Raw genomic sequence first — 24,219 nt, forward strand, 5'->3', positions numbered from 1 at the left:
TCATAATGGCAGGTCAGTTTTAGCATTTAGTGAAGCTAACAAAAAAGCCAATCAAAAAACAAGTGTGGGATTGCACTTTTTTTTTTTTTTTGCAATTTCACCGCATTTGGAATTTTTTTCCATTTCTAGTACAAGACATGGTAAAACCAATGATGTCATTCAAAAGTACAACTTGTCCCGCAAAACAATAAGCCCTCACATGACCATATTGACGGGAAAAATAAAAAGTTATGGCTCACTAACGACCTACTTAGAGCCAAAGCTAACGGAGAATACTCTGTACTCCTCCTTCTAGACCTGTCCTCTGCTTTCGACACAGATGACCACTGCCTCTTACTACAGATCCTTTCCTCCTTTGGCATCAAAGACCTCGCCCTATCCTGGATCTCCTCATACCTTTCCAACCGCACATTCAGCGTCTCCCACACTACCTCCTCATCCCACCCTCTCTCTGTTGGAGTTCCCCAAGGCTCTGTTCTAGGACCCCTACTCTTCTCAATCTATACACTCGCCCTGGGACAACTCATAAAGTCTCATGGATTCCAGTACTGCCTTTATGCTGATGACACTCAGATCTACCTTTCTGGCCCAGACGTCACCTCCCTGCTGTCCAGAATCCTGGAGTGTCTATCAGCCATATCCTCATTCTTCTCCTCTCGCTTCCTCAAACTCAATATGGACAAGTCTGAACTCCTCATCTTTCCAATGAGGGAAAGATACCAGAAGAGAAGTTGAATATTTTTGTTAGGTGAGTAGTGACAGAATGGGAAATGAACAGAAGGAGATTGTGGAAGAGGTAGGGCGAGATGATGCAGTGACTTCTTCCGTGACTGGTTCAAGGACAGAGAGTGAGCTAGATACGGTGGGGGAGGGAGGACAGTGCATGGTATGAGAGGATTGGGAGAAAATTTTCAAAAAACCGGATCGGGCGAATTTTGCCGCCGGATCAGGTTTTTTTCCCATAGACATGTATTAGTGCTGGATTGCACTGGATGACCTTGCGTTTCGTCCAGTTTTCCCCGGATCCGGCAAATCTGCTGCTTCCGATTTCTTGAAAAAACGTCCATAGCAACGTTTTTTGTCTCCGGTGAAAAAGCCTGAAGGGCCGGATCCGGCGCTTCCGGCTGTTTGCTAGGATGGAAGCCTGTGGGAGCCGGAAGTTGCCGGATCCGGAAAAAGGTGCATCCGGCGGCCTGATCCGGTTTTTTTTAAACTAACCATGCTCCAAAATTTTTTTTTTTTAATCCAATAATCTAGATAGGCTAGCCGGATCCATCAAAAAAACGGATCCGTCGCATCAGTTTTTCACAATCTGCGCCAGATCCAGTGTTTCCAACATTTGCCGGATTTAGCCTGACACTGAAAACCTGATGTGTAAAAGTAGCCTTAAAGAGTACGTTGGCAAAACAATTGTTATGGAGGTGGTTAGCCGACTAATACCTTCTTCAATGATGCCTGAATTAGCCTTTAACCTCTGAATGTGAGCTTTTTTTTTTTTTATTTAAATGAAGGTTAATCATCTGTGCTCTCTGTACTGTCACCCCTCAACTTTGGGAGCGCTGTCAGTCATTGCTACCTCAGTGTTTTGCAAAATTCTCACATCTGTGTGAAACGTCCCATTTGTTGCCCAATTTTTTGATTGGCTGGAAAATGGCACCATAAAGTTTCATGGATCTATTCTCACATCCATGAAATTATAGACTTTGTGAGATACTCAGAGCATGTCCTGTTCTGAACCCTTTTTGGGTATCAGACCAGGGCATAATGAGACTGTGTAAGGCTACTTTCACTCATCAGGTTTTAGCCCTCAGGCTGAATCCGGCGACTTTTGGAAAAAAAAAACGGTTCCGTTGCAAATTGTGAATAACTGATGCAACGGATTCGACTAGCTGATATCCATGCACTAGCTGGTCCAGGGGGAGAGAGTCACCCATTTGACGAATCCGGCGCCATAGGCTTCCATTATAGCAAAAGCCGCATGGCGCCGGATCCGTCGCTGGCCATTTTTTAAACTGACACACACAAATTCTTCTGTGCGTTCTCTCCATCTGTCGGACCTACAACTTCCAGTTCACCACCTGACAGCACAATTGGAGGACGTCCTTCTTACCCTCAGTGGGACAGGAACAACAAGCGGTTAAAAGGGCCTTCCCCACTCCACCCACCAGTGTTTTTCCTGTCCCACTGTGGATAGGAACGGGAAGCTTTTCCTCCGAAGGTGCTGTGCAGATGGTGTGGATCGGGGGGGGGGCCCAGCCTTTCCCTTCCCCGCTGCAAGTATCTGCGGCTGATATTTGCTATGTGGGATTCCCTCATCCTCCCCAGTGTAGCGCTGCTCCTGGGGTCGGGTCCGCTTCCTCTGTACAGGAGGCTCTCGGTCTGAGTGCTCGTCAGCTGGGGGGTGAGTGTGGCGCTACTGCCAGCGCAGTGGCGATTCCGGCATGCGGCCGCTCCATCAGCGGAGGCCGCCTCCAGGTACAGCGGCCGCGTCACTTCCAGCAAGCGCCGGTGAGATCGACGCCAGCGCCGGCCTCAGGAGAGGCCTTTCAGCACATTCAGCCGCGAGGACGCGGTAAGGAGGGCAGGATCATCCAGGTAAAACATATATAAGCAATGTATGGGGGTCTGTATACCGCCGGCCATCCTGATAAGGTGCACCCCGGCTAAGGTATCACTACAATGGAGAAGGCAGCCAGACCTGAGGGGCCAGATCAGCCACAAAGGCACGTGAGTGGGCTAAATCAAAGCCATACCACAAGGCTTCTTATCCTTTCCCCTACTCCTCTACATACTAGGATCTCTATGTTTTAGGCTGAGCCTCCAGTCCCTGCGCCTGAAAAGAAAAAATCCGGAAAAAGTAAATGCCCTATTTGTTCAGCTAATTTCCCGGAAAATTGGCAAAACCCACTATGCAAGTCATGCACATCCAAAATCGCTGGAGAAGAACAAACTTCTTTAAGTAATATGAGAACAAAGATACGTCCGGAAGTTCAGGCATCCATCTCGAGCCTGAATCTTCCCCACACCAGCCAGACGGAACCGCAAACATCGCGGAAAAGACCCAGAGACTCTAGTCCTTCTTCGGAGGAAGAGGATTCAGTTTAATCAGACCGAGAAGGAAGAGAGGAACCATTAGGGAGTGGAAAGAGGTATCTCTTAGTGGCAGATACGGATGAACTCCTACATGCTGTACGTAGCACCATGCAGTTACAGGATACGCCTGAGGAGACCTCAATTCAGGATAAAATGTTTGGCGGTTTACATGCTCAAGTCACAAAAGTGTTTCCAGTAAACCATCATATCCGTTCCATGATTTTGGAGGAGTGGCAGGAAGCAGAAAATAAACTAGTAGTTCTTAGGGACTTTGGACTCCGGACTCCGTTTACCCTATAATCCAGAGGATATTAAGGTGTGGGATGAAGTTCCCAAGATAGATGTGCCATTAGCAAAGGTGGCAAAGAAGACGTCAATTCCATTTGAAGACTCTTCCGCTTTAAAAGATCCAATGGATCGCAAGGCAGATGAACTGCTCAAGAGAGCTTGGGAATCCTCGGCGGCAATAATACGGGCCAGTATAGCGGCAACTTCGGTAGCCCGGTCCATGCATTTGTTGATAGACGATTTGGAGCAGCATCTCAAAGCTAAGACTTCTATAGATGTTATTCTCAAATCCCTTCCATTACTAAAACTCGCAACAGGCTTTATGGCGGACGCTTCAGCAGAATCTGTACGCTTTGCCGCCAGAAGCGAGTCTTTGTCGAACACGGCCAGAAGAGCTATCTGGCTAAAGACTTGGTCAGGGGATATCCAATCAAAAAATAAACTGTGTGGAATCCCATTCTCTGGGAGTCAAGTATTTGGGCCTATTCTAGATGACATTTTAGAAAAAGCCTCAGATTAAAAGAAAGGGTTCCCTGAGGAAAAAACAAAGTTCCAACCCTTTCGTAGATCCTGACCTGGTCAGAGGACAGACTACAAAGGGAAAGGGAAATCGGGGAGGTGGTCTTATCCCAAGGGTGGAAAAGGTAGAGAATCCATCTTCCCAAGCACAGGTGCAGGAAAGCCAAACAAATGACATCAAGGTGGGAGGTCGGTTACAGAAATTTCTAGGGGGTTGGCAGAAAATATCCCAAAATCCTTGGATTCTGCAGGTAATTGCTCAGGGGTACAAACTAGAGTTCTCCAACCGTCCCCCAGAAAGATTTGTAGTAACCAGACCCTGTCCGCTCTGACTCCCCTATGTGGACAAACATCCAGGAGTTGTTAGAGGCAATCATCTCGGTACCCATCTCAGAAAGAGGCAAGGCCCATTATTCTCACTTGTTTTCAATAAAAAAAAACCTTCGGGGGACTCCCGAACGATCATAAATTTAAAATCCTTAAACAGGTGGGTCCAGTACAAAAGATTCAGGATGGAATCCATAAGGTCCACAACGCCTCTCAAAGACATGGTGATGCACACCTTAGATCTAAGCAATGCATACTACCATGTCTCAATACACTCTTCCTACCAAAAGTTTCTGAGATTCGCCCTAATGAACAAGGGAGTAATGTATCACTTCCATTTCAGATGTCTCCCCTTCGGGCTTGCCTCTGCGCCCAGAATATTTACCAAACTAATGTCGGAAGTAGTAGCCTATCTGAGGAACCAGAATATTGCCATAGTGCCATATCTGGACAACTTTATAATAATGGCGAGATCAGAGAAACTATTGAAGATAGACTGCAGCTTCACACTCTCCATTCTACAGGACCTGGGATGGATTGTGAATTGGAAAAAATCATGCCTGGTCCCAAATTCCAGAATGAAAGTTTGGGGTGTCATATTAGACTCCAACGCCAGAACATCGTTCTTACCAGAAGACAGACAGAAGGCCTTGATCAGGCACATACACCAATTCAGACGGAGTACCCCCTCCATAAGAGCGGCAATGAGAATTCTGGACTTAATGACGACATGCATACCCTGTGTGAAATGTAGCCAATTCCAGAGAGTTTTTGAAATCTTGGAACAGGAGACAGAACTCCCTGGACAATAAGATGATGGTTTCTCCATCAGGAAAGAAATCCCTAACCTGGTGGACCACACCGAAGGACCTAAAAAGAGGGAGTTCAATGGGTCCTTGATCCCTATGTCACTATTACCACAGACGCCAGTCAATTCGGATGGGGCGGACCTATAGAAAGGACATATTACCAGGGAGAATGGAGTCCTCAGAATGGTGCAAGGTCGTCAAATTTCAGGGATCTTTTTACAATCTGCAATGTTATATCAGGCCCAGTCACAGGTCAGACACACACGTAAGGATACTGTCCGACAATGTAACAGCAGTAGCATTTTTAAGACGCCAAGGAGGTCCAAAACATCCACCGCTGCAACACCTAGCAGACCAGATCTTCAGATGGAAGGTGCCAAAAATCAGGTAGCGGACTTCTTGAGCAGAACGCCTGTACATCCCGGAGAATGGGAACTAAACCCAGAAATATTCAGAAGTCTATGCCAGCAGTGGGGAACACCTCAGGTAGATCTTTTTGCCACCAGGTCAAATACGAAGACAAGAGCATTTTTCTCTCTCAATCCTCTAGATGGAGCTGCAGGAGTAGACGCCTTATCTCAGCATTGGGGAGAAGGTCTCCTGTACGCATTTCCGCCTCTTCCTCTGATACCGAAGACACTCAGATCCTCAACGGGTAGGCAGACCTGTTGAAGCACAAGGATCGCACAAAACGGCAGTTGTCTCCTCCTGCTCACACGAGCTCCTTTCCTCTTCCCCCGGCCATGAAGTTTTTTACGTGTGAAGACTCAATAAAAATTGCTATCTTGAAGATTGGTGAGTGCATCCTGTTTTTTTTCTTCTGCTGCCTGGAACACATATGCTATCTCTATGGTTTTGCACCCGACATCTTTTTTGGTATGGCTATTGCTGATAGGATATGCTATTTTATACCGGCTTCTTTGAAGATTATGGATTTGTTTGGGGCAGTGCCGTCCATATGTCACTTTTTCCTCTTTATTCATTATGGCCATGTGAGGGCTTATTTTTTGCGGGACGAGATGTACTTTTGAACGATACCATTGGTTTTACCATGCCATGTAACAGAAAACGGGGAAAAAAAATTCCAAGTGTGATGAAATTGCAAAAAAGGTGCAATCTCACACTTGTTTTTTGTTTGGCTTTTTTGCTAGGTTCACTAAATGCTACAACCATCAGGTCATTACGAGTTCATAGACACCTAACATGTCTAGGTTATTTTTTATCTAAGTGGTGAAAAAAAATTCCAAAGTTTGCTTAAAAAAAAAAAAAAATTGTGCGATTTCTCGATACCCGTAGCGTTTCCAATTTTCGTGATCTGTGGTCAGGTGAGGGCTTATTTTTTGCGTGCCGAGCTGGCGTTTTTAATGATACCATTTTGGTGTAGATACGTTCTTTTGACCGCCCGTTATTGCATTTTAATGCAATGTCGCGGCGACTAAAAAAACGTAATTTTGGCGTTTTGATTCTTTTTCTCGCTACGCCATTTAGCGGTCAGGTTAATCCTTTGTTTTTATTGATAGATCGGGCGATTCTGAACGCGGCGATACCAAATATGTGTATGTTTGTTTTTGTTTGTTTTTTGTTTTATTTTGATTGGGGCGAAAGGTGGTGATATGAACTTTTATATATTTTTTTTATTTTTTTAATATTTTTAAACACTTTTTTTAATTTTGGCATGCTTTAATAGCCTCCATAGGAGGCTAGAAGCATGCACTACACGATTGCCTCTGCTACATAGAGGTGAAGTACAGATCACCTCTATGTAGCAGAAATGCAGGTGTACTTTGAACGCCGACCACAGGGTGGCGCTCAAAGCAATCAGCCATCATGTGAGGGGGGTCAGCGGTGCAAGCACTTCCGGCCGGGAGCGCTAGTTAAATGCCGCTGTCCGTGCTTGACGGCGGCATTTAACTAGTTAATGGGCGCGGGCGGATCGCGATTCCGCTCGCGCTCATTGCGTGCACATGTCAGCTGTACAAAACAGCTGACATGTCGCAGCTTTGAGGTGGGCTCACCGCCGGAGCCCACCTCAAAGCAGGGGATCTGCCAGCTGACGTACTATTGCGTCAGCTGGCAGAAAGGGGTTAAACTGTGTAAAATTATTTTGCTTATAGTGCTGTGACAGTGTTCCTACCGCGAGAACTTCTTCACATATTTTTGTTACTCCCAGAAACTTAATTGTATTTCATTGGGATTTTATGATATACCAACCGAAAGTAATACACATTTGTGAAGTGTAAAAAAAAAAAAATATGGTTTTCTAAATATTTTTAATATATAAATCTGAAAATTGTGATGTGCGTTTGTATTCAGCCCCCTGTAGTCTGATATACCTAATACATTTCACAAAGATTTTATTTCTCAGTATTACCACTCCTGTTCTGTGAAGGCCTCAGAGGTTTGTTTGAGAACATTAAAATCAAAAAGCATCATGAAAACCAGGAACACACCAGGCAAGTAAAAGTTAAAGTAGTGGAGAAGAGGTAATGGCAGGGCTATGTTTTAAATAAAAAAAAAAAAAAAAGTCCCAAGCTTTGTACATGTCACAGGGCATTGTTCAATGTATCTTCCAAAAATGGAAGGAGTATGGCACAGCTGCAAACCTATTAAGACATGGTCGTCAACCTAAACTGATCCCAAGCAGTGATAGCACTAATTGGAGAAGCAACCAAGAAACCCATGGTCATTCTGGATGAGCTGCAGAGATTCACAGTTCAGGTGAGTGAATATGCCCACAGGACAACTATTAGTCATGCACTCCATAAGTCTAGCCTTTATGGAAGAATGGCAAGGAACAAGCCATTTTTTGAAAGCAAGTCATAAGAAGTCCTGATTGCGGACTGTGGAAGATGGTTCTCTGGTCAGATGAGACCAATGTAGAACTTTTTGGGCCAAATACAAAAACACTATGTGGTAGTAAAGGAACACTGCATATCACCTTGAAAACAGCATCCCTACTGTCAAACGTAGTGGCAGCATCATGCTGTGGGAATACTTTTCTTCAGCAGAGACATTAAAGCTGTTCAGAGTTGATTTGCATGGAGCGAAGTCCAGGGCAATCTTGTAACAGATTTTCCTCCAAAAGACCTGAGACTGGGGCATAGGTTAATCTTCCAGCCGGACATGAACCCTAAACATACTGCAGGAGCTACAATGGAATGGTTTAGATCAAAACCTATTCATGTGTGTGAATGGCCCAATCATACTCCAGACCTGAATCCCATTGAGAATCTGTGGTAAGACTTGAAAATTTGCTGTTCAGACTCCTCCATCCAATATCACTCAGCTAGAGCTATAAAGGCACGGATGATTGACCTCGTGGAGACCAAAACATCCAACACCGCGGAGACACCATCACGTGTTTCTCAACGCAGTGATCCAGAACACTGCCCCCAAATATGCAAATGCATGTAGAGGAGCTGCGGAGACACCATCACGTGTTTCTCAACGCAGGCAGTGAATAGCCAGGCCTTTCCCCGGGAAGGAACAACCACGGGAAGGGCAGCATCCAATAAAGGAAACATCCAATAAAGGAAAACCACCTATGCCAAGCATGGTATCCATCCACAGACAGCTGTTTCTGGGTTTTTGCCCCTCATCAGTGTGGAGTAGGAAACTGGCTATCAGGAGCAGTGCCTAGCAGCTAGAGCTAGTTTGCAAAGAAAAATTGGTAAAACAAGCTGATAGATGTACCCCAAAGACATTAAGCAGTAATTGCAGCAAAAGGTAGTCCTACAAAGTATTGACTCATTGAGGCTGAATACCAATGCACGTCACAATTTTCAGATGCAGAATTCTAAAATATTTAGAAAACCCTGTATTTTCTTTACATTTCACAAATATTTGCTACTGTTGTGTCGGTGTATCACATAAAAGCTCTACAATAAAACCAAGCAAACGTTTGTGGGTGTAGCATGAAATATTGTGTAAAAGTTCACACAGGATGAATACTTTTGCAAGGCACTATACATATGCATTGCTAAAGCTCCTGGTGTATGCAGCAGCCATATCTGCAGCCCCCAATGCACGCGTTAGATGCCAAGTCATCTTTTAGGGTCTGCTAGGCAGGGTTAAGGTACCGTCACACTGAACGATATCGCTAGCGAACCGTGACGTTGCAGCGTCCTGGCTAGCGATATCGTTCAGTTTGACACGCAGCAGCGATCAGGATCCTGCTGTGATGTCGTTGGTCGCTGCAGAAAGTCCAGCACTTTATTTCATCGCTGGACTTCCTGCTGACATCGCTGAATCGGCGTGTGTGACGCCGATTCAGTGATGTCTTCACTGGTAACCAGGGTAAACATCGGGTTACTAAGCGCAGGGCCGCGCTTAGTAACCCGATGTTTACCCTGGTTACCAGCGTAAAAGTTAATAAAACAAACACTATATACTTACCTTCCGCTGTCTGTCCCCGGCGCTCTGCTTTCCTGCACTGACTGTGAGCGCTGGCCAGCCGGAAAGCACAGCAGTGACGTCACTGCTGTGCTTTCCGGCCGCTGTGCTTACACAGTGCAGAGAAGCAGAATGCCGGGGGACAGACAGTGGAAGGTAAGTACAGTGGGGCAAAAAAGTATTTAGTCAGTCAGCAATAGTGCAAGTTCCACCACTTAAAAAGATGAGAGGCGTCTGTAATTTACATCATAGGTAGACCTCAACTATGGGAGACAAACTGAGAAAAAAAAATCCAGAAAATCACATTGTCTGTTTTTTTAACAATTTATTTGCATATTATGGTGAAAAATAAGTATTTGGTCAGAAACAAACAATCAAGATTTCTGGCTCTCACAGACCTGTAACTTCTTCTTTAAGAGTCTCCTCTTTCCTCCACTCATTACCTGTAGTAATGGCACCTGTTTAAACTTGTTATCAGTATAAAAAGACACCTGTGCACACCCTCAAACAGTCTGACTCCAAACTCCACTATGGTGAAGACCAAAGAGCTGTCAAAGGACACCAGAAACAAAATTGTAGCCCTGCACCAGGCTGGGAAGACTGAATCTGCAATAGCCAACCAGCTTGGAGTGAAGAAATCAACAGTGGGAGCAATAATTAGAAAATGGAAGACATACAAGACCACTGATAATCTCCCTCGATCTGGGGCTCCACGCAAAATCCCACCCCGTGGGGTCAGAATGATCACAAGAACGGTGAGCAAAAATCCCAGAACCACGCGGGGGGACCTAGTGAATGAACTGCAGAGAGCTGGGACCAATGTAACAAGGCCTACCATAAGTAACACACTACGCCACCATGGACTCAGATCCTGCAGTGCCAGATGTGTCCCACTGCTTAAGCCAGTACATGTCTGGGCCCGTCTGAAGTTTGCTAGAGAGCATTTGGATGATCCAGAGGAGTTTTGGGAGAATGTCCTATGGTCTGATGAAACCAAACTGGAACTGTTTAGTAGAAACTCAACTTGTCGTGTTTGGAGGAAAAAGAATACTGAGTTGCATCCATCAAACACCATACCTACTGTAAAGCATGGTGGTGGAAACATCATGCTTTGGGGCTGTTTCTCTGCAAAGGGGCCAGGATGACTGATCCGGGTACATGAAAGAATGAATGGGGCCATGTATCGTGAGATTTTGAGTGCAAACCTCCTTCCATCAGCAAGGGCATTGAAGATGAAACGTGGCTGGGTCTTTCAACATGACAATGATCCAAAGCACACCGCCAGGGCAACGAAGGAGTGGCTTCGTAAGAAGCATTTCAAGGTCCTGGAGTGGCCTAGCCAGTCTCTAGATCTCAACCCTATAGAAAACCTTTGGAGGGAGTTGAAAGTCCGTGTTGCCAAGCGAAAAGCCAAAAACATCACTGCTCTAGAGGAGATCTGCATGGAGGAATGGGCCAACATACCAACAACAGTGTGTGGCAACCTTGTGAAGACTTACAGAAAACGTTTGACCTCTGTCATTGCCAACAAAGGATATATTACAAAGTATTGAGATGAAATTTTGTTTCAGACCAAATACTTATTTTCCACCATAATATGCAAATAAAATGTTAAAAAAACAGACAATGTGATTTTCTCGATTTTTTTTTTTTTCTCAGTTTGTCTCCCATAGTTGAGGTCTACCTATGATGTAAATTACAGACGCCTCTCATCTTTTTAAGTGGTGGAACTTGCACTATTGTTGACTGACTAAATACTTTTTTGCCCCACTGTATGTAGTGTTTGTTTTTTTAACTTTTATGCTGGTAACCAGGGTAAACATCGGGTTACTAAGCGCGGCCCTGCGCTTAGTAACTGTCACACAGACAGCTCTCCAGCGACCAAACAGCGACGCTGCAGTGATCGACATCGTTGTCGGTATCGCTGCAGCGTCACTCAGTGTGAAGGTACCTTTAGAGCTTGTTCTTACACACTTTTTGCATTTATAATATTTCATTTTAATACTTATTTTACAGCTCTACTCTTGCTCACTGGATGGAACCATTAAGTTATGGGACTTCATTGATGGCATTCTAATAAAGGTACCCTTGGTGTCATTTCAACTTTAGCTAAACAGTTTGCGCTTTATTTTTTTATTCACTGCATCCATTTTACTTTTGTATTTTAGACTTTTCACATTGGGCTCAAATTGTTTGGCCTCTATGCTACTTCAAAACAGGACTGTGTGTATGTTATCGCAGCAGAAAACCAGGACTCTACAGGTGAGAATCTGTTCTGCTCTGTGCTTTATGTCCTCATTCCACACAACCTGCAAACACCACCATTTACAGGAAGTGTGTCCCCTGGAAATTCACTTTAACAAGTTGGAAATGTCCTTGGGGCTCCTTTTAGCCGCCATTTGCCCAAATAAATTCAATTTGGTAGAATTTGTGGGGTTAGGAGTCTGTATACTTTGTATTTTTTTTTGTATTTTTTATTCCGTGGTTGACTTTTGTGCACTACATCGTCGTCCCGCAAAAGATTAATAAAGTTGTAATCAGTCATTGACAAAAGGTATAAAAAATACACACTTTTTTTTTCTTAACGTGTGTATTTTTGTTCTGGAAATAATTACAAGTCTATTATTTTGGTAAACTGGGACTCCTTATTCGTACATCCCTTCTGAAGGACTCTTGGGTTCTAAACCAAAGGAACCTTTGGGTGAGCTGATATTTTATCCCACAAAAGAACAATTTACTTACTATTCTGGTTTCTATTAAAATTGTGAATTTGGTTGTAGCGCCAAGTGTAAGCTGCACGAGTGAATAGAAGTGGGACAAAGAAGGATGTACTTGGTATAGGAACTATATAGTGATGTAGTGGGCTGTTCTGCTCCGGATGGGGCTGACGGGACATGGTGTTCGGGCTGGATCAGAGCCTACTTGGCCCCTCAATCACTTTCACCCCATCTTCTTGAGAAATAAGTCACCTTAGATGTTTGTTTTGGATCTTTGTCATGTTAGAAAATTGCATGTCTACCATGGGCTGGCTGTGTTATACAATTAGCACGTGTTTCTAATTGCAGCGATTGGAACGATCACTGATGTGCTGCTGTTGAAGCACTTACACAAACCTGCCACCCGCTTTTTCCCATATAAACAAAGTGCCACCTTTTTAGCCTCCTACACATCACTCCAGCAGTCTACGTGTAAGCCTCTGCTCCCTGCAGGTCCATGGAAATACTTTTTAGAATTTGCTTGTGTTTCACACCTTTGCATTGTCCCTTTTATATATTATGCAAATGATAATCTTTATTAATATAAATATAAATGATCGTTTTTTTGCGCACATTTCAGTTTCTTCCTTGCCAGACTGGAAACCTGTATAGTGATCCAGCATCTCTTGGCAAGTCTGCCCCTCCATATAAGGATTGATGGGGGATCGCTTCACACATTCTGCCCCCATATACGGATTGGTGGGGCTAAAGAAACCCTGCATGACCAGGCACGTGGTGTACCACATCGCTCAGCACATTTGGCTCTCATATAGGGACTGATGGGGCTAAAGGGACACTATACGACCAGTCACGTGGTGTACCAAATCGCTCAGCACATTCGGCCCTCATATAGGGATTGATGGGGGCTAAAGGGACACTATACGACCAGTCACGTGGTGTACCACATCCCTCAGCACATTTGGCCCTCATATAGGGATTGATGGGGGCTAAAGAGACACTATACGAGCAGTCACGTGGTGTACCAAATCGCTCAGCACATTCGGCCCTCATATAGGGACTGATGTGGCTAAAGGGACACTATACGACCAGTCACGTGGTCTACCACATCCCTCAGCACATTTGGCCCTCATATAGGGATTGATGGGGGCTAAAGAGACACTATACGAGCAGTCACGTGGTGTACCACATCGCTCAGCACATTCGGCCCTCATATTGGGACTGATGGGGCTAAAGGGACACTATACGACCAGTCACGTGGTGTACCACATCCCTCAGCACATTCGGCCCTCCTATAGGGATTGATGGGGCTAAAAAGACACTATACGACCAGTCACGTGGTGTACCACATCCCTCAGCACATTCGGCCCTCCTATAGGGATTGATGGGGCTAAAGAGACACTATACGACCAGTCACGTGGTGTACCACATCCCTCAGCACATTTGGCCCTTGTATAGTGGTTGGTGCTAAAGAGACATTGTACGACCAATCACTATGAAAATAAAATGTCTAATTCTAGCCCTATTGGTGCTCTTTCATCCTGGGAACAAACAAGCTTGAAACATACTTGACTCCACATTGTCAGCATATAGCCTGTACAGATTTTGTCCTCTGTAATCTACACAAGCGGGATCACTGCTGTGTTAGCAGTATTGAGATGTACGATAGTTAGAAAATGCTGTTTTTAGTGGGACACTACCTTTTCTGAGTAGTGATTGGTGAATCGCTGCATGTTTGGGTTTGGACGAACATTTATATATAAAAAAGTTTGGTTCGGGTACCAGAACAGTACCCCAACCCGGACCCCATTCACATGAATGGGGGCCTGAACATCTTGTGTTTGCCACTCTGTTGTGCATGACAGAAAACACTGGCTCTGATCGACGGTATGAGCATTACCACCGGTCAGAGAGCTGCGGTCCCACGCTGTCAGATGACCATGTGAGCCAGCAGCTGTAGCCAACGGTAAACGGTTTACCTCCAGTCACAGGCGGCGGCTGTTACAAGTACTGCTCTCATTAGCCTATGCCTGCTATTGCTAATAACAGCGAGTGCAGGCGCCACTGATGGCTGGCGCCTGCGCTATAAATAATTTTATTATGTGGGGTCTGTTCTATGTTTGATAACCAGCATCGCAAAACTGACAGAAGCAGGCTGCAACCCTCAGCTGTCAGCTTGATCATGACTGGTTAAGAATAGAGGGCTCTCCGCAGTTTTTTAAGGGGAACCTGTCACCCCGTTTTTGCAGTATGAAATAAAAATACCGTTAAATAGGGCCTGAGCTGTGTGTTACAATAGTATATTTTTTGTCCCCTGATTCCCCACCTATGCTGCCGGAATACCTTACCAAAGTCGCCGTTTTCGCCTGTCAATCAGGCTGGTCTGGTCAAAAGGGCGTGGTGAAATGGCTGCTTCTCCCCCACCTCTTGCTTATCATCCCGACGTTGGCGTAGTGGTTCTCGCATGCGCAACAGCTGAAAAAGAGCGCGATCTGTGCTATTCCCCTGGTTATCGGTAGGGGCGGCCATCTTCCTGAAGCAGAGATGCGAACTTGGCTTCAGGAAAATGGCCGCCGCGATCTCCATCTGCGCACTCGCGGCATCCCGCGGCCATTTTCCTGAAGCCCCGGGCAGCAGAACACTTCATCTGCGCACGCGCAGCCTCAGGAAGATGGCCGTCCCCACCGATAACCAGGGGAATAGCACAGATCGCGCGCTTTTTCGGCTGTTGCGCATGCGAGAACCACTACGCCAACGCCGGGAAGCAAGAGGTGGGGGAGAAGCAGCCATTCCACCACGCCCTTTTGACCAGACCAGCCTGATTGACAGGCGAAAACGGCGACTTTGGTAAGGTATTCGGCAGCATAAATGGGGAATCAAGGGACAAAAAATATACTATTGTAACACACAGCTCAGGCCCTATTTAACGGTATTTTTATCTCATACTGCAAAAACGGGGTGACAGGTTCCCCTTAAAATTTCATTAAAAAAAAAAAGCCTGCATACTTGACAACCAGCCAAGCTAAAGTAGAATGCTGGGGGCTGTTATTCTCAGGCTGGTAAGGGGTCATGGATATTGCCTCCCCCCCCCCCCCCCCAGCCTAAAAATAGCAGCCCACAACAGCCAAGAAAAGGCGCATCTACAGGTCCTTCTCAAAAAATTAGCATATAGTGTTAAATTTCATTATTTACCATAATGTAATGATTACAATTAAACTTTCATATATTATAGATTCATTATCCACCAACTGAAATTTGTCAGGTCTTTTATTGTTTTAATACTGATGATTTTGGCATACAACTCCTGATAACCCAAAAAAAACCTGTCTCAATAAATTAGCATATTTCACCCATCCAATCAAATAAAAGTGTTTTTTAATAACAAACAAAAAAACCAACAAATAATAATGTTCAGTTATGCACTCAATACTTGGTCGGGAATCCTTTGGCAGAAATGACTGCTTCAATGCGGCGTGGCATGGAGGCAATCAGCCTGTGACACTGCTGAGATGTTATGGAGGCCCAGGATGCTTCAATAGCGGCCTTAAGCTCATCCAGAGTGTTGGGTCTTGCGTCTCTCAACTTTCTCTTCACAATATCCCACAGATTCTCTATGGGGTTCAGGTCAGGAGAGTTGGCAGGCCAATTGAGCACAGTAATACCATGGTCAGTAAACCATTTACCAGTGGTTTTGGCACTGTGAGCAGGTGCCAGGTCGTGCTGAAAAATGAAATCTTCATCTCCATAAAGCATTTCAGCCGATGGAAGCATGAAGTGCTCCAAAATCTCCTGATAGCTAGCTGCATTGACCCTGCCCTTGATGAAACACAGTGGACCAACTCCAGCAGCTGACATGGCACCCCACACCATCACTGACTGTGGGTACTTGACACTGGACTTCAGGCATTTTGGCATTTCCTTCTCCCCAGTCTTCCTCCAGACTCTGGCACCTTGATTTCCGAATGACATGCAAAATTTGCTTTCATCAGAAAAAAGTACTTGAGACCACTTAGCAACAGTCCAGTGCTGCTTCTCTGTAGCTCAAAAGTGGCTTTACCTGGGGAATGCGGCACCTGTAGCCCATTTCCTGCACACGCCTGTGCACGGTGGCTCTGGATGTTTCCACACCAGACTCAGTCCACTGCTTCCTCAGGTTCCCCAAGGTCTGGAATCGGTCCTTCTCCACAATCTTCCTCAGGGTCCGGTCTCCTCTTCTCGTTGTACAGCGTTTTCTGCCACATTGTTTCCTTCCAACAGACTTACCATTGAGGTGCCTTGATACAGCACTCTGGGAACAGCCTATTTGTTGATAAATTTCTTTCTGGGTCTTACCCTCTTGCTTGAGGGTGTCAATGATGGCCTTCTTGACATCTGTCAGGTCGCTAGTCTTACCCATGATGGGGGTTTTGAGTAATGAACCAGGCAGGGAGTTTATAAAAGCCTCAGGTATCTTTTGCATGTGTTTAGAGTTAATTAGTTGATTCAGAAGATTAGGGTAATAGGTCGTTTAGAGAACCTTTTCTTGATATGCTAATTTATTGAGACAGGTTTTTTGGGTTATCAGGAGTTGTATGCCAAAATCATCAGTATTAAAACAATAAAAGACCTGACAAATTTCAGTTGGTGGATAATGAATCTATAATATATGAAAGTTTAATTGTAATCATTACATTATGGTAAATAATGAAATTTAACACTATATGCTATTTTTTTTGAGAAGGACCTGTATTACATGCCCCAATTCTGGTGCTTCACCTGGATCTTCCCGCTTGCCCTGTGGTGGTGGCAAGAGGGTTTAATATTTGTAATACTTTTGCATTGACTCTTGTCTCGTACATATTTGTGGAAAATATACTTCCTGTTTTACATGGAGCTTTGAAGGATTCAGCTGGTCTGTTTGTTATCATGTGTGGGCATAGACCTAATGGAAAAGTGAAGAATTACCTGCGTTAGAAGGGGAAAATGAGCAATTGTAAAGTACACAGTGCTCTATAATATGATGACTCTGATATATTATAGGGATCCTGTCACCAGGATTGTGCGCAGTAACCTACAGACAGTGTCAGTGTCAGGTCGGCGCCGTTATACTGATTACAATGATACCTGTTTTTTTTTTATAATGAAATAATAAAATTATTAAATGCACATTATACATGTGATCATGCTGCGACGCCTGCTGAAGATAATATAGATATTATATGATATTATATATTAATGGGCAGGTCAGTGAGGGATCAGTGACCTGTCAGAAGCCATATAGATGAATACATAAGCAGAGCACCACATGGAGACCCCCACAGGCCGCCCCGAGCACAAGAATCTCATTAACCCAAAACTGAAAATAAAGATTTAACAACAACCACAAGACATATTTCATCACCAGGTATCATTATAATCCATATAATGGCGTCGACCTGACGCTGTCTCTAGGTTACTGCTCACAATCCTGCTGACAGGTTCCCTTTAAGAGAATAAAAACTTTGATTGGAGGGCTACATGAAACTAATATTCGTTATCCATATGCCGGATCTCTTTAAATCTTACACCTGTCTGTTTTTAGGGGTAACTAATGGAGAGTAGAGATTACCATTACAGGTAAACACATATGTATGTGGGATGTTTTTGTCTTGCACCATCCCCCATATGGATGATCTTTATACTCAGAACTGTTGTGGACTTTGCTATGTGATAATTTTAGCAATCCATAATGACAATCAAATCTTAATTTACAGAAACTTTTCAGTTAATGTCTGTAAAGCTGCCAAAGACCACAGAACAAGAATGTGATGCGAAAGAAAGGACATTACTCTTTACAGATGTCAGTCAATCACCAAAATCTACAGCTGTTGGAAGAAATGTGAGTGTTAATAACTTTTTTTTTTTTTGTGTGTGTTTATTATCCTGGCAAATTAAATATGTGGATCTGTAATCTTGATACAAGATTCTGTTTGTTCCTAGCAAGCCTTTACTGCAGGGGTGGGCAATTAATTCTCTCAAGGGGCCACATGAATACCGTGTCTTGTGGCGGGCCAACCCAATAGACTGAAATTAATTCTGCTCAATATTAATATTAACATATTGGTTTATAATTATTTATATTTAATTGTTTCACTTAATATTGAGCAAAATTAAGTATTTTGATATCCCCCTATATAGCGTATGAGCCCACAGTCTCTTGTATACAACATAGCCTCCTATATACAGCATGAGCCTTTACATAACCTCCTATATACAAGATGAGCCGCACATAACTTCTTCTATATAGTATGAACCCTAACATAACCTCCAATATACAGCATGAGCCCTCACAAAGCCTCCTATATACAGCATGAGCCCTCACATAACCTCCTATATATAGCATGAGCCCTCACATAACCTCCTATATACAGCATGAGCCCTCGCATAACCTCCTATATACAGCATGAGCCCTCACATAACCTCCTATATATAGCATGAACCCTCACATAACCTCCTATATACAGCATGAACCCCCACATAACCTCCTATATACAGCATGAGCCCTCACATAACCTCCTATATATAGCATGAACCCTCACATAACCTCCTATATACAGCATGAGCCCTCACATAACCTCCTATATATAGCATGAACCCTCACATAACCTCCTATATACAGCATGAGCCCTCACATAACCTCCTATATATAGCATGAGCCCTCACATAACCTCCTATATATAGCATGAGCCCTCACATAACCTCCTATATATAGCATGAGCCCTCACATAACCTCCTATATATAGCATGAGCCCTCACATAACCTCCTATATACAGCATGAGCCCTCACATAACCTCTTATATATAGCATGAACCCTCACATAACCTCTTATATACAGCATGAGCCCTCACATAACCTCCTATATATAGCATGAACCCTCACATAACCTCCTATATACAGCATGAACCCTCACATAACCTCCTATATACAGCATGAGCCCTCACATAACCTCCTATATATAGCATGAGCCCTCACATAACCTCCTATATACAGCATGAGCCCTCACATAACCTCCTATATACAGCACGAGCCCTCACATAACCTCCTATATATAGTTAACCTCTTGTGTTTCCTGTCCCTAATTGGGGTAGTGAGGCAACCTCCCATGGGGCTGCTGTGGAGCCTGGAAGGTCTTAGAAGACAAATTATCGTTATGTCTAATTCTATTCTTTAAATCTTAAAAATTACAAAAAGAAAATAGGCCAATGCAAAAGTTTGGGCCCCCTGCATGGCTAGTACCTAATGGCTCCTCTTTTTGCAAGTATAGCCTGTAAGCACTTTTTGCAGCCAGCCAATATAAATGTTCTGTTTTTCCAGGGGGAGTATATTGTTACAGTAAAAGGATTATTCCTCTTCGTCTATTATTTCAAAAACAAAAAGATATTCAGGTAAGATTACTTATTTTGTAACTAATTGAATTTCATTTTTTATAATTGGGATGAAATTAAATGTGATCACACTTCTTGGGTGTTATTGATGTCTCTCGCATTGTCCATATCATGTCAGATAGGTGAAAGACCAGCACACTGTTCTTTAACCCCTTTCTGACCTTAGACATACTATCCCGTCGAGGTGCCCTGGGCCTATCTGACCCTCGACGGGATAGTACGTCATATGCAATCGGCAGCGCTCACGGGGGCAGCGCCGCCGATCGCGGCCGGGTGTCAGCTGCTTATCGCAGCTGACATCCGGCACTATGTGCCAGGAGCGGTCACGGACCGCCCCCGGCACATTAACCCCGGCACACCGCGATCAAAGATGATCGCGATGTGCCGGCGGTACAGGGAAGCATCGCGCAGGGAGGGGGCCCCCTGCGGGCTTCCCTGAGCCCCCCGCAGCAACGCGATGTGATCGTGTTGCTGCGAGGGTCTTACCTCCCTCCCTGCCTGCTCCAGACCCGGATCCAAGATGGCCGCGGATCCGGGTCCTGCAGGGAGGGAGGTGGCTTCACAGAGCCTGCTCAGAGCAGGCACTGTGAAGCCTGCAGCACTGTAAGTCAGATCAATGATCTGACAGAGTGCTGTGCAAACTGTCAGATCATTGATCTGTGATGTCCCCCCCTGGGACAAAGTAAAAAAGTAAAAAAAATTTTTTCCAAATGTGTAAAAAAAAAAAAAAATTATTATTCCCATAAATACATTTCTTCATCTAAATAAAAAAAAAAACAAAACAATAAAAGTGCACATATTTAGTATCGCCGCGTCCGTAACGACCCGACCTATAAAACTGGCCCACTAGTGAACCCCTTCAGTAAACACCGGAAGAAAAAAAAAAAGAGGCAAAAAACAACGCTTTATTATCATACCGCCGAACAAAAAGTGGAATAACACGCGATCAAAAAGACAGATATAAATAACCATGGTACAGCTGAAAACATCATCTTGTCCCGCAAAAAACGAGCCGCCATACAGCATCATCAGCAAAAAATAAAAAAGTTATAGTCCTGAGAATAAAGCGATGCAAAAATAATTATTTTTTCTGTAAAATAGTTTTTATCGTATAAAAGCGCCAAAACATAAAAAAAGATATAAATGAGGTATCGCTGTAATCGTACTGACCCGAAGAATAAAACGGCTTTATCAATTTTAGCAAACGCGGAACAGTATAAACACCTCCCCCAAAAGAAATTCATAAATAGCTGGTTTTTGGTCATTCTTCCTCACAAAAATCGGAATAAAAAGCGATCAAAAAATGTCACGTGCCCGAAAATGTTACCAATAAAAACGTCAACTAGTCCCGCAAAAAACAAGACCTCACATGACTCTGTGGACCAAAATATGGAAAAATTATAGCTCTCAAAATGTGGTAACGCAAAAAATATTTTTTGCAATAAAAAGCGTCTTTCAGTGTGTGACGACTGCCAATCATAAAAATCCGCTAAAAAACCCGCTATAAAAGTAAATCAAACCCCCCTTCATCCACCCCCTTAGTTAGGGAAAAATTAAAAAAATTTATTTATTTCCATTTTCCGGTTAGGGTTAGGGCTAGTGTTAGGGTTGGGGCTAAAGTTAGGGTTAGGGTTTAGTTTACATTTACAGTTGGGATTAGGGTTAGGGGTGTGTCTGGGTTAGAGGTGCAGTTAGGGTTACCGTTGGAATTAGGGTTAGGGGTGTGTTTGGATTAGGGTTTCAGTTATAATTGGGGGGTTTCCACTGTTTAGGCACATCAGGGGCTCTCCAAACACGACATGGCGTCCGATCTCCATTCCAGCCAATTCTGCGTTGAAAAAGTAAAACAGTGCTCCTTCCCTTCCAAGCTCTCCCGTGCGCCCAAACAGGGGTTTACCCCAACATATGGGGTATCGGCGTACTCAGGCAAATAGGACAACAACTTTTGGGGTCCAATTTCTCCTGTTACCCTTGGGAAAATACAAAACTGGGGACTAAAAAATAATTTTTGTGGGGAAAAAAAAAAGATTTTTTATTTTCACGGCTCTGCGTTATAAACTGTAGTGAAACACTTGGGGGTTCAAAATTCTCACAACACATCTAGATGAGTTCCCTGGGGGGTCTAGTTTCCAATATGGGGTCACTTGTGGGGGGGTTCTACTGTTTAGGTACATTAGGGGCTGTGCAAACGCAATGTGACGCCTGGTGGGTCATTGATGTAGATGTTGAAGAGCGTTGGACTAAAGGTACCTTCACACATAACGATATCGTTAACGATATCGTTGCTTTTTGTGACGTAGCAACGATATCGTTAAGGAAATCGTTCTGTGTGACAGCGACCAACGATCAGGCCCCTGCTGGGAGATCGTTGGTCGCTGAGGAAAGTCCAGAACTTTATTTCGTCGCTGGACTCCTGCTGACATCGCTGGATCGGCATGTGTGACACCGATCCAGCGATGTCTTCACTGGTAACCAGGGTAAACATCGGGTTACTAAGCGCAGGGCCGCGCTTAGTAACCCGATGTTTACCCTGGTTACCAGCGTAAAAGTAAAAAAAACAAACACTACATACTTACCTACCGCTGTCTGTCCCCGGAGCTCAGCTGCTCTGCACTCCTCCTGCACTGGCTGTGAGCGTCGGTCAGCCGGAAAGCAGAGCGGTGACGTCACCGCTCTGCTTTCCGGCCGCTGTGCTCACAGTCAGTGCAGGAGGAGTGCAGAGAAGCACAGCGCCGGGGACAGACAGCAGTAGGTAAGTATGTAGTGTTTGTTTTTTTTTACTTTTACGCTGGTAACCAGGGTAAACATCGGGTTACTAAGCGTGGCCCTGCGCTTAGTAACCCGATGTTTACCCTGGTTACCCGGGGACCTCGGGATTGTTGGTCGCTGGAGAGCTGTCTGTGTGACAGCTCTCCAGCGACCAAACAGCGACGCTGCAGCGATCGACGTCGTTGTCGGTATCGCTGCAGCGTCGCTGAGTGTGAAGTTACTCTTAGACTGCAGTCCTGTCTGACTCCGTGACTCTGCTGGAAATAACCATTCTTTTCCTGTTCACCCTCACATTACACCAGTTCTCCGTGTAGGAGCTTTTGATAACATCATGTGTCCTTCCTCCTATTCCGCTCTCCAGCAGTCTCAGAAACAGTCCCAGATACCATACTGAGTAGAAGGCCTTAAAGTCCACAAAACAAGCGTATATCTTCACATGCTTTGTGTAGGGGCCGTTGCTCTGATCAACCTGTGGCTTGGCATGAACCATGCTTGGCTTTTGCTAAGGATGTTGTGCTCGCTGAGAAACCTGAGGATCCTCTTGTTCAGGATGTTGTTGAACAGTTTCCCCCAGATTTCTGCTGACATATATGCCTCTGTAGTTGGCAGGGCCAAACCTGTCCCCAGTCTTGTGAATGGGTGTGATGAGGCCTTGGTACCAGGTATGAGGGACGTCGCTATCGATTGACACAATATTAAACCGTCTAGCCATTGCTGCCTGTATTTCCGGTGGGCTGTCTTTCAGCACTTCTGGTGGGATTCCATCCAGGCTACTGGCTTATCTGCACCTTATAGAAGAGATTCTCTCTGTAACTTCCGCTATTATGATTGGTGTATCCAGAGGGTTTGGGACATGTTTCACTTTTTCCTCCATTGCTTTTAGTTTTGCAATTATGTTTTTCTGTTTAAGGCTTTGTCCTTCCTTTGGGATATTTTGTAGAGGTCTCTGGAGCTGGATGTTGCTTTTCTTCCTTTTTTTGCCCGTGTGGTTCCATGGTTCCCAAAAGAAGTTGTCTTGAAGGTAGTCATTGGAGTTGGTTAAGTTTGGTGGAGATGTAGCTGCTTCTTCCTCCTGAGGTTGCCTTTGTATTGCCTTCGTATGGTGTCATGGGCATCTCAGACTCAGGTGGTTGGGGTCTCTGTTTGAGGCTGCTTAGGGTCTTCTGAACGGCTTTACATTCTTTTAAACCAAATGTTGATCTGTTTTTCTTTTGGCCTCTTGTAGTTAACTATTTTAAGGTCTGACAATTCGGCCACAATGTAGAATATATCATTGAGGTCTTTTCTAGATTTACTCAATGCTTCTGGGGTTGACCTGTAGTTGCAGAAGTGGTGATGCATTGCTTGTATTTTGGGTCTGTTTGAAACTTCTTTATATTTTATTGCCTATGTCTTGGACCATGTATAGGATGGAGGCAGGTTGAAGAGGCCTCTCTGCTGAGGCTTTTCTGTTGAATTCTTTGTAGATTTCATAAACAGAAAAATTTGCCTGTGATCTGTCATGTGCGCTTGTGGGGTGACAATGAACACACCGATATTTGCCAGGTGCATGCTGTAATGACGTAGTCTACAACGCTCCTTCTTAGGCTAAGTTCACATCTGCGTATATGTGCGCAGCGTATCCTCTGCATACACAAACGCATGCCCAAGTGCATGTTTACGTAGCGTCTATCTACATCAGCTTACACATCACGGCCAAAAAGAAGCTGCGTGTGCATGCGTGTGCATGCGTTTGTGCCTGTTTGTATGCGTTTGTGCCTGTGTTTGTTTGTGCGCATGCGTTCGATATTTCCAGGAGGGTGTGTCAAAATGGGCGTGTCTCAATCGGTTCCCGGACATGCGCAGTGCAAAGTACGCAAGCGCATCTAACACATACGTACACATGCATTCCCATAGACCTTAAT

At 44.5% G+C, this 24,219-nt stretch overlaps 1 protein-coding gene across 1 annotated transcript in view; it reads left to right on the forward strand.

The window, feature by feature from the left end:
- The window catches only part of WDR75 (WD repeat domain 75), a 121,116-nt gene that overhangs the window by 50,229 nt on the left and 46,668 nt on the right, over window positions 1-24,219 (forward strand). Inside the window, exons 3-6 of the mRNA XM_069733844.1 lie at window positions 11,445-11,510; window positions 11,597-11,690; window positions 17,875-17,999; window positions 19,476-19,546. Coding sequence (XP_069589945.1) covers window positions 11,445-11,510; window positions 11,597-11,690; window positions 17,875-17,999; window positions 19,476-19,546 — 356 coding nt within the window. The remainder of the gene's footprint in view (window positions 1-11,444; window positions 11,511-11,596; window positions 11,691-17,874; window positions 18,000-19,475; window positions 19,547-24,219) is intronic.

Source organism: Ranitomeya imitator, chromosome 7 (genome assembly GCF_032444005.1).
Source record: "Ranitomeya imitator isolate aRanImi1 chromosome 7, aRanImi1.pri, whole genome shotgun sequence".
Lineage (NCBI taxonomy): Eukaryota > Metazoa > Chordata > Amphibia > Anura > Dendrobatidae > Ranitomeya > Ranitomeya imitator.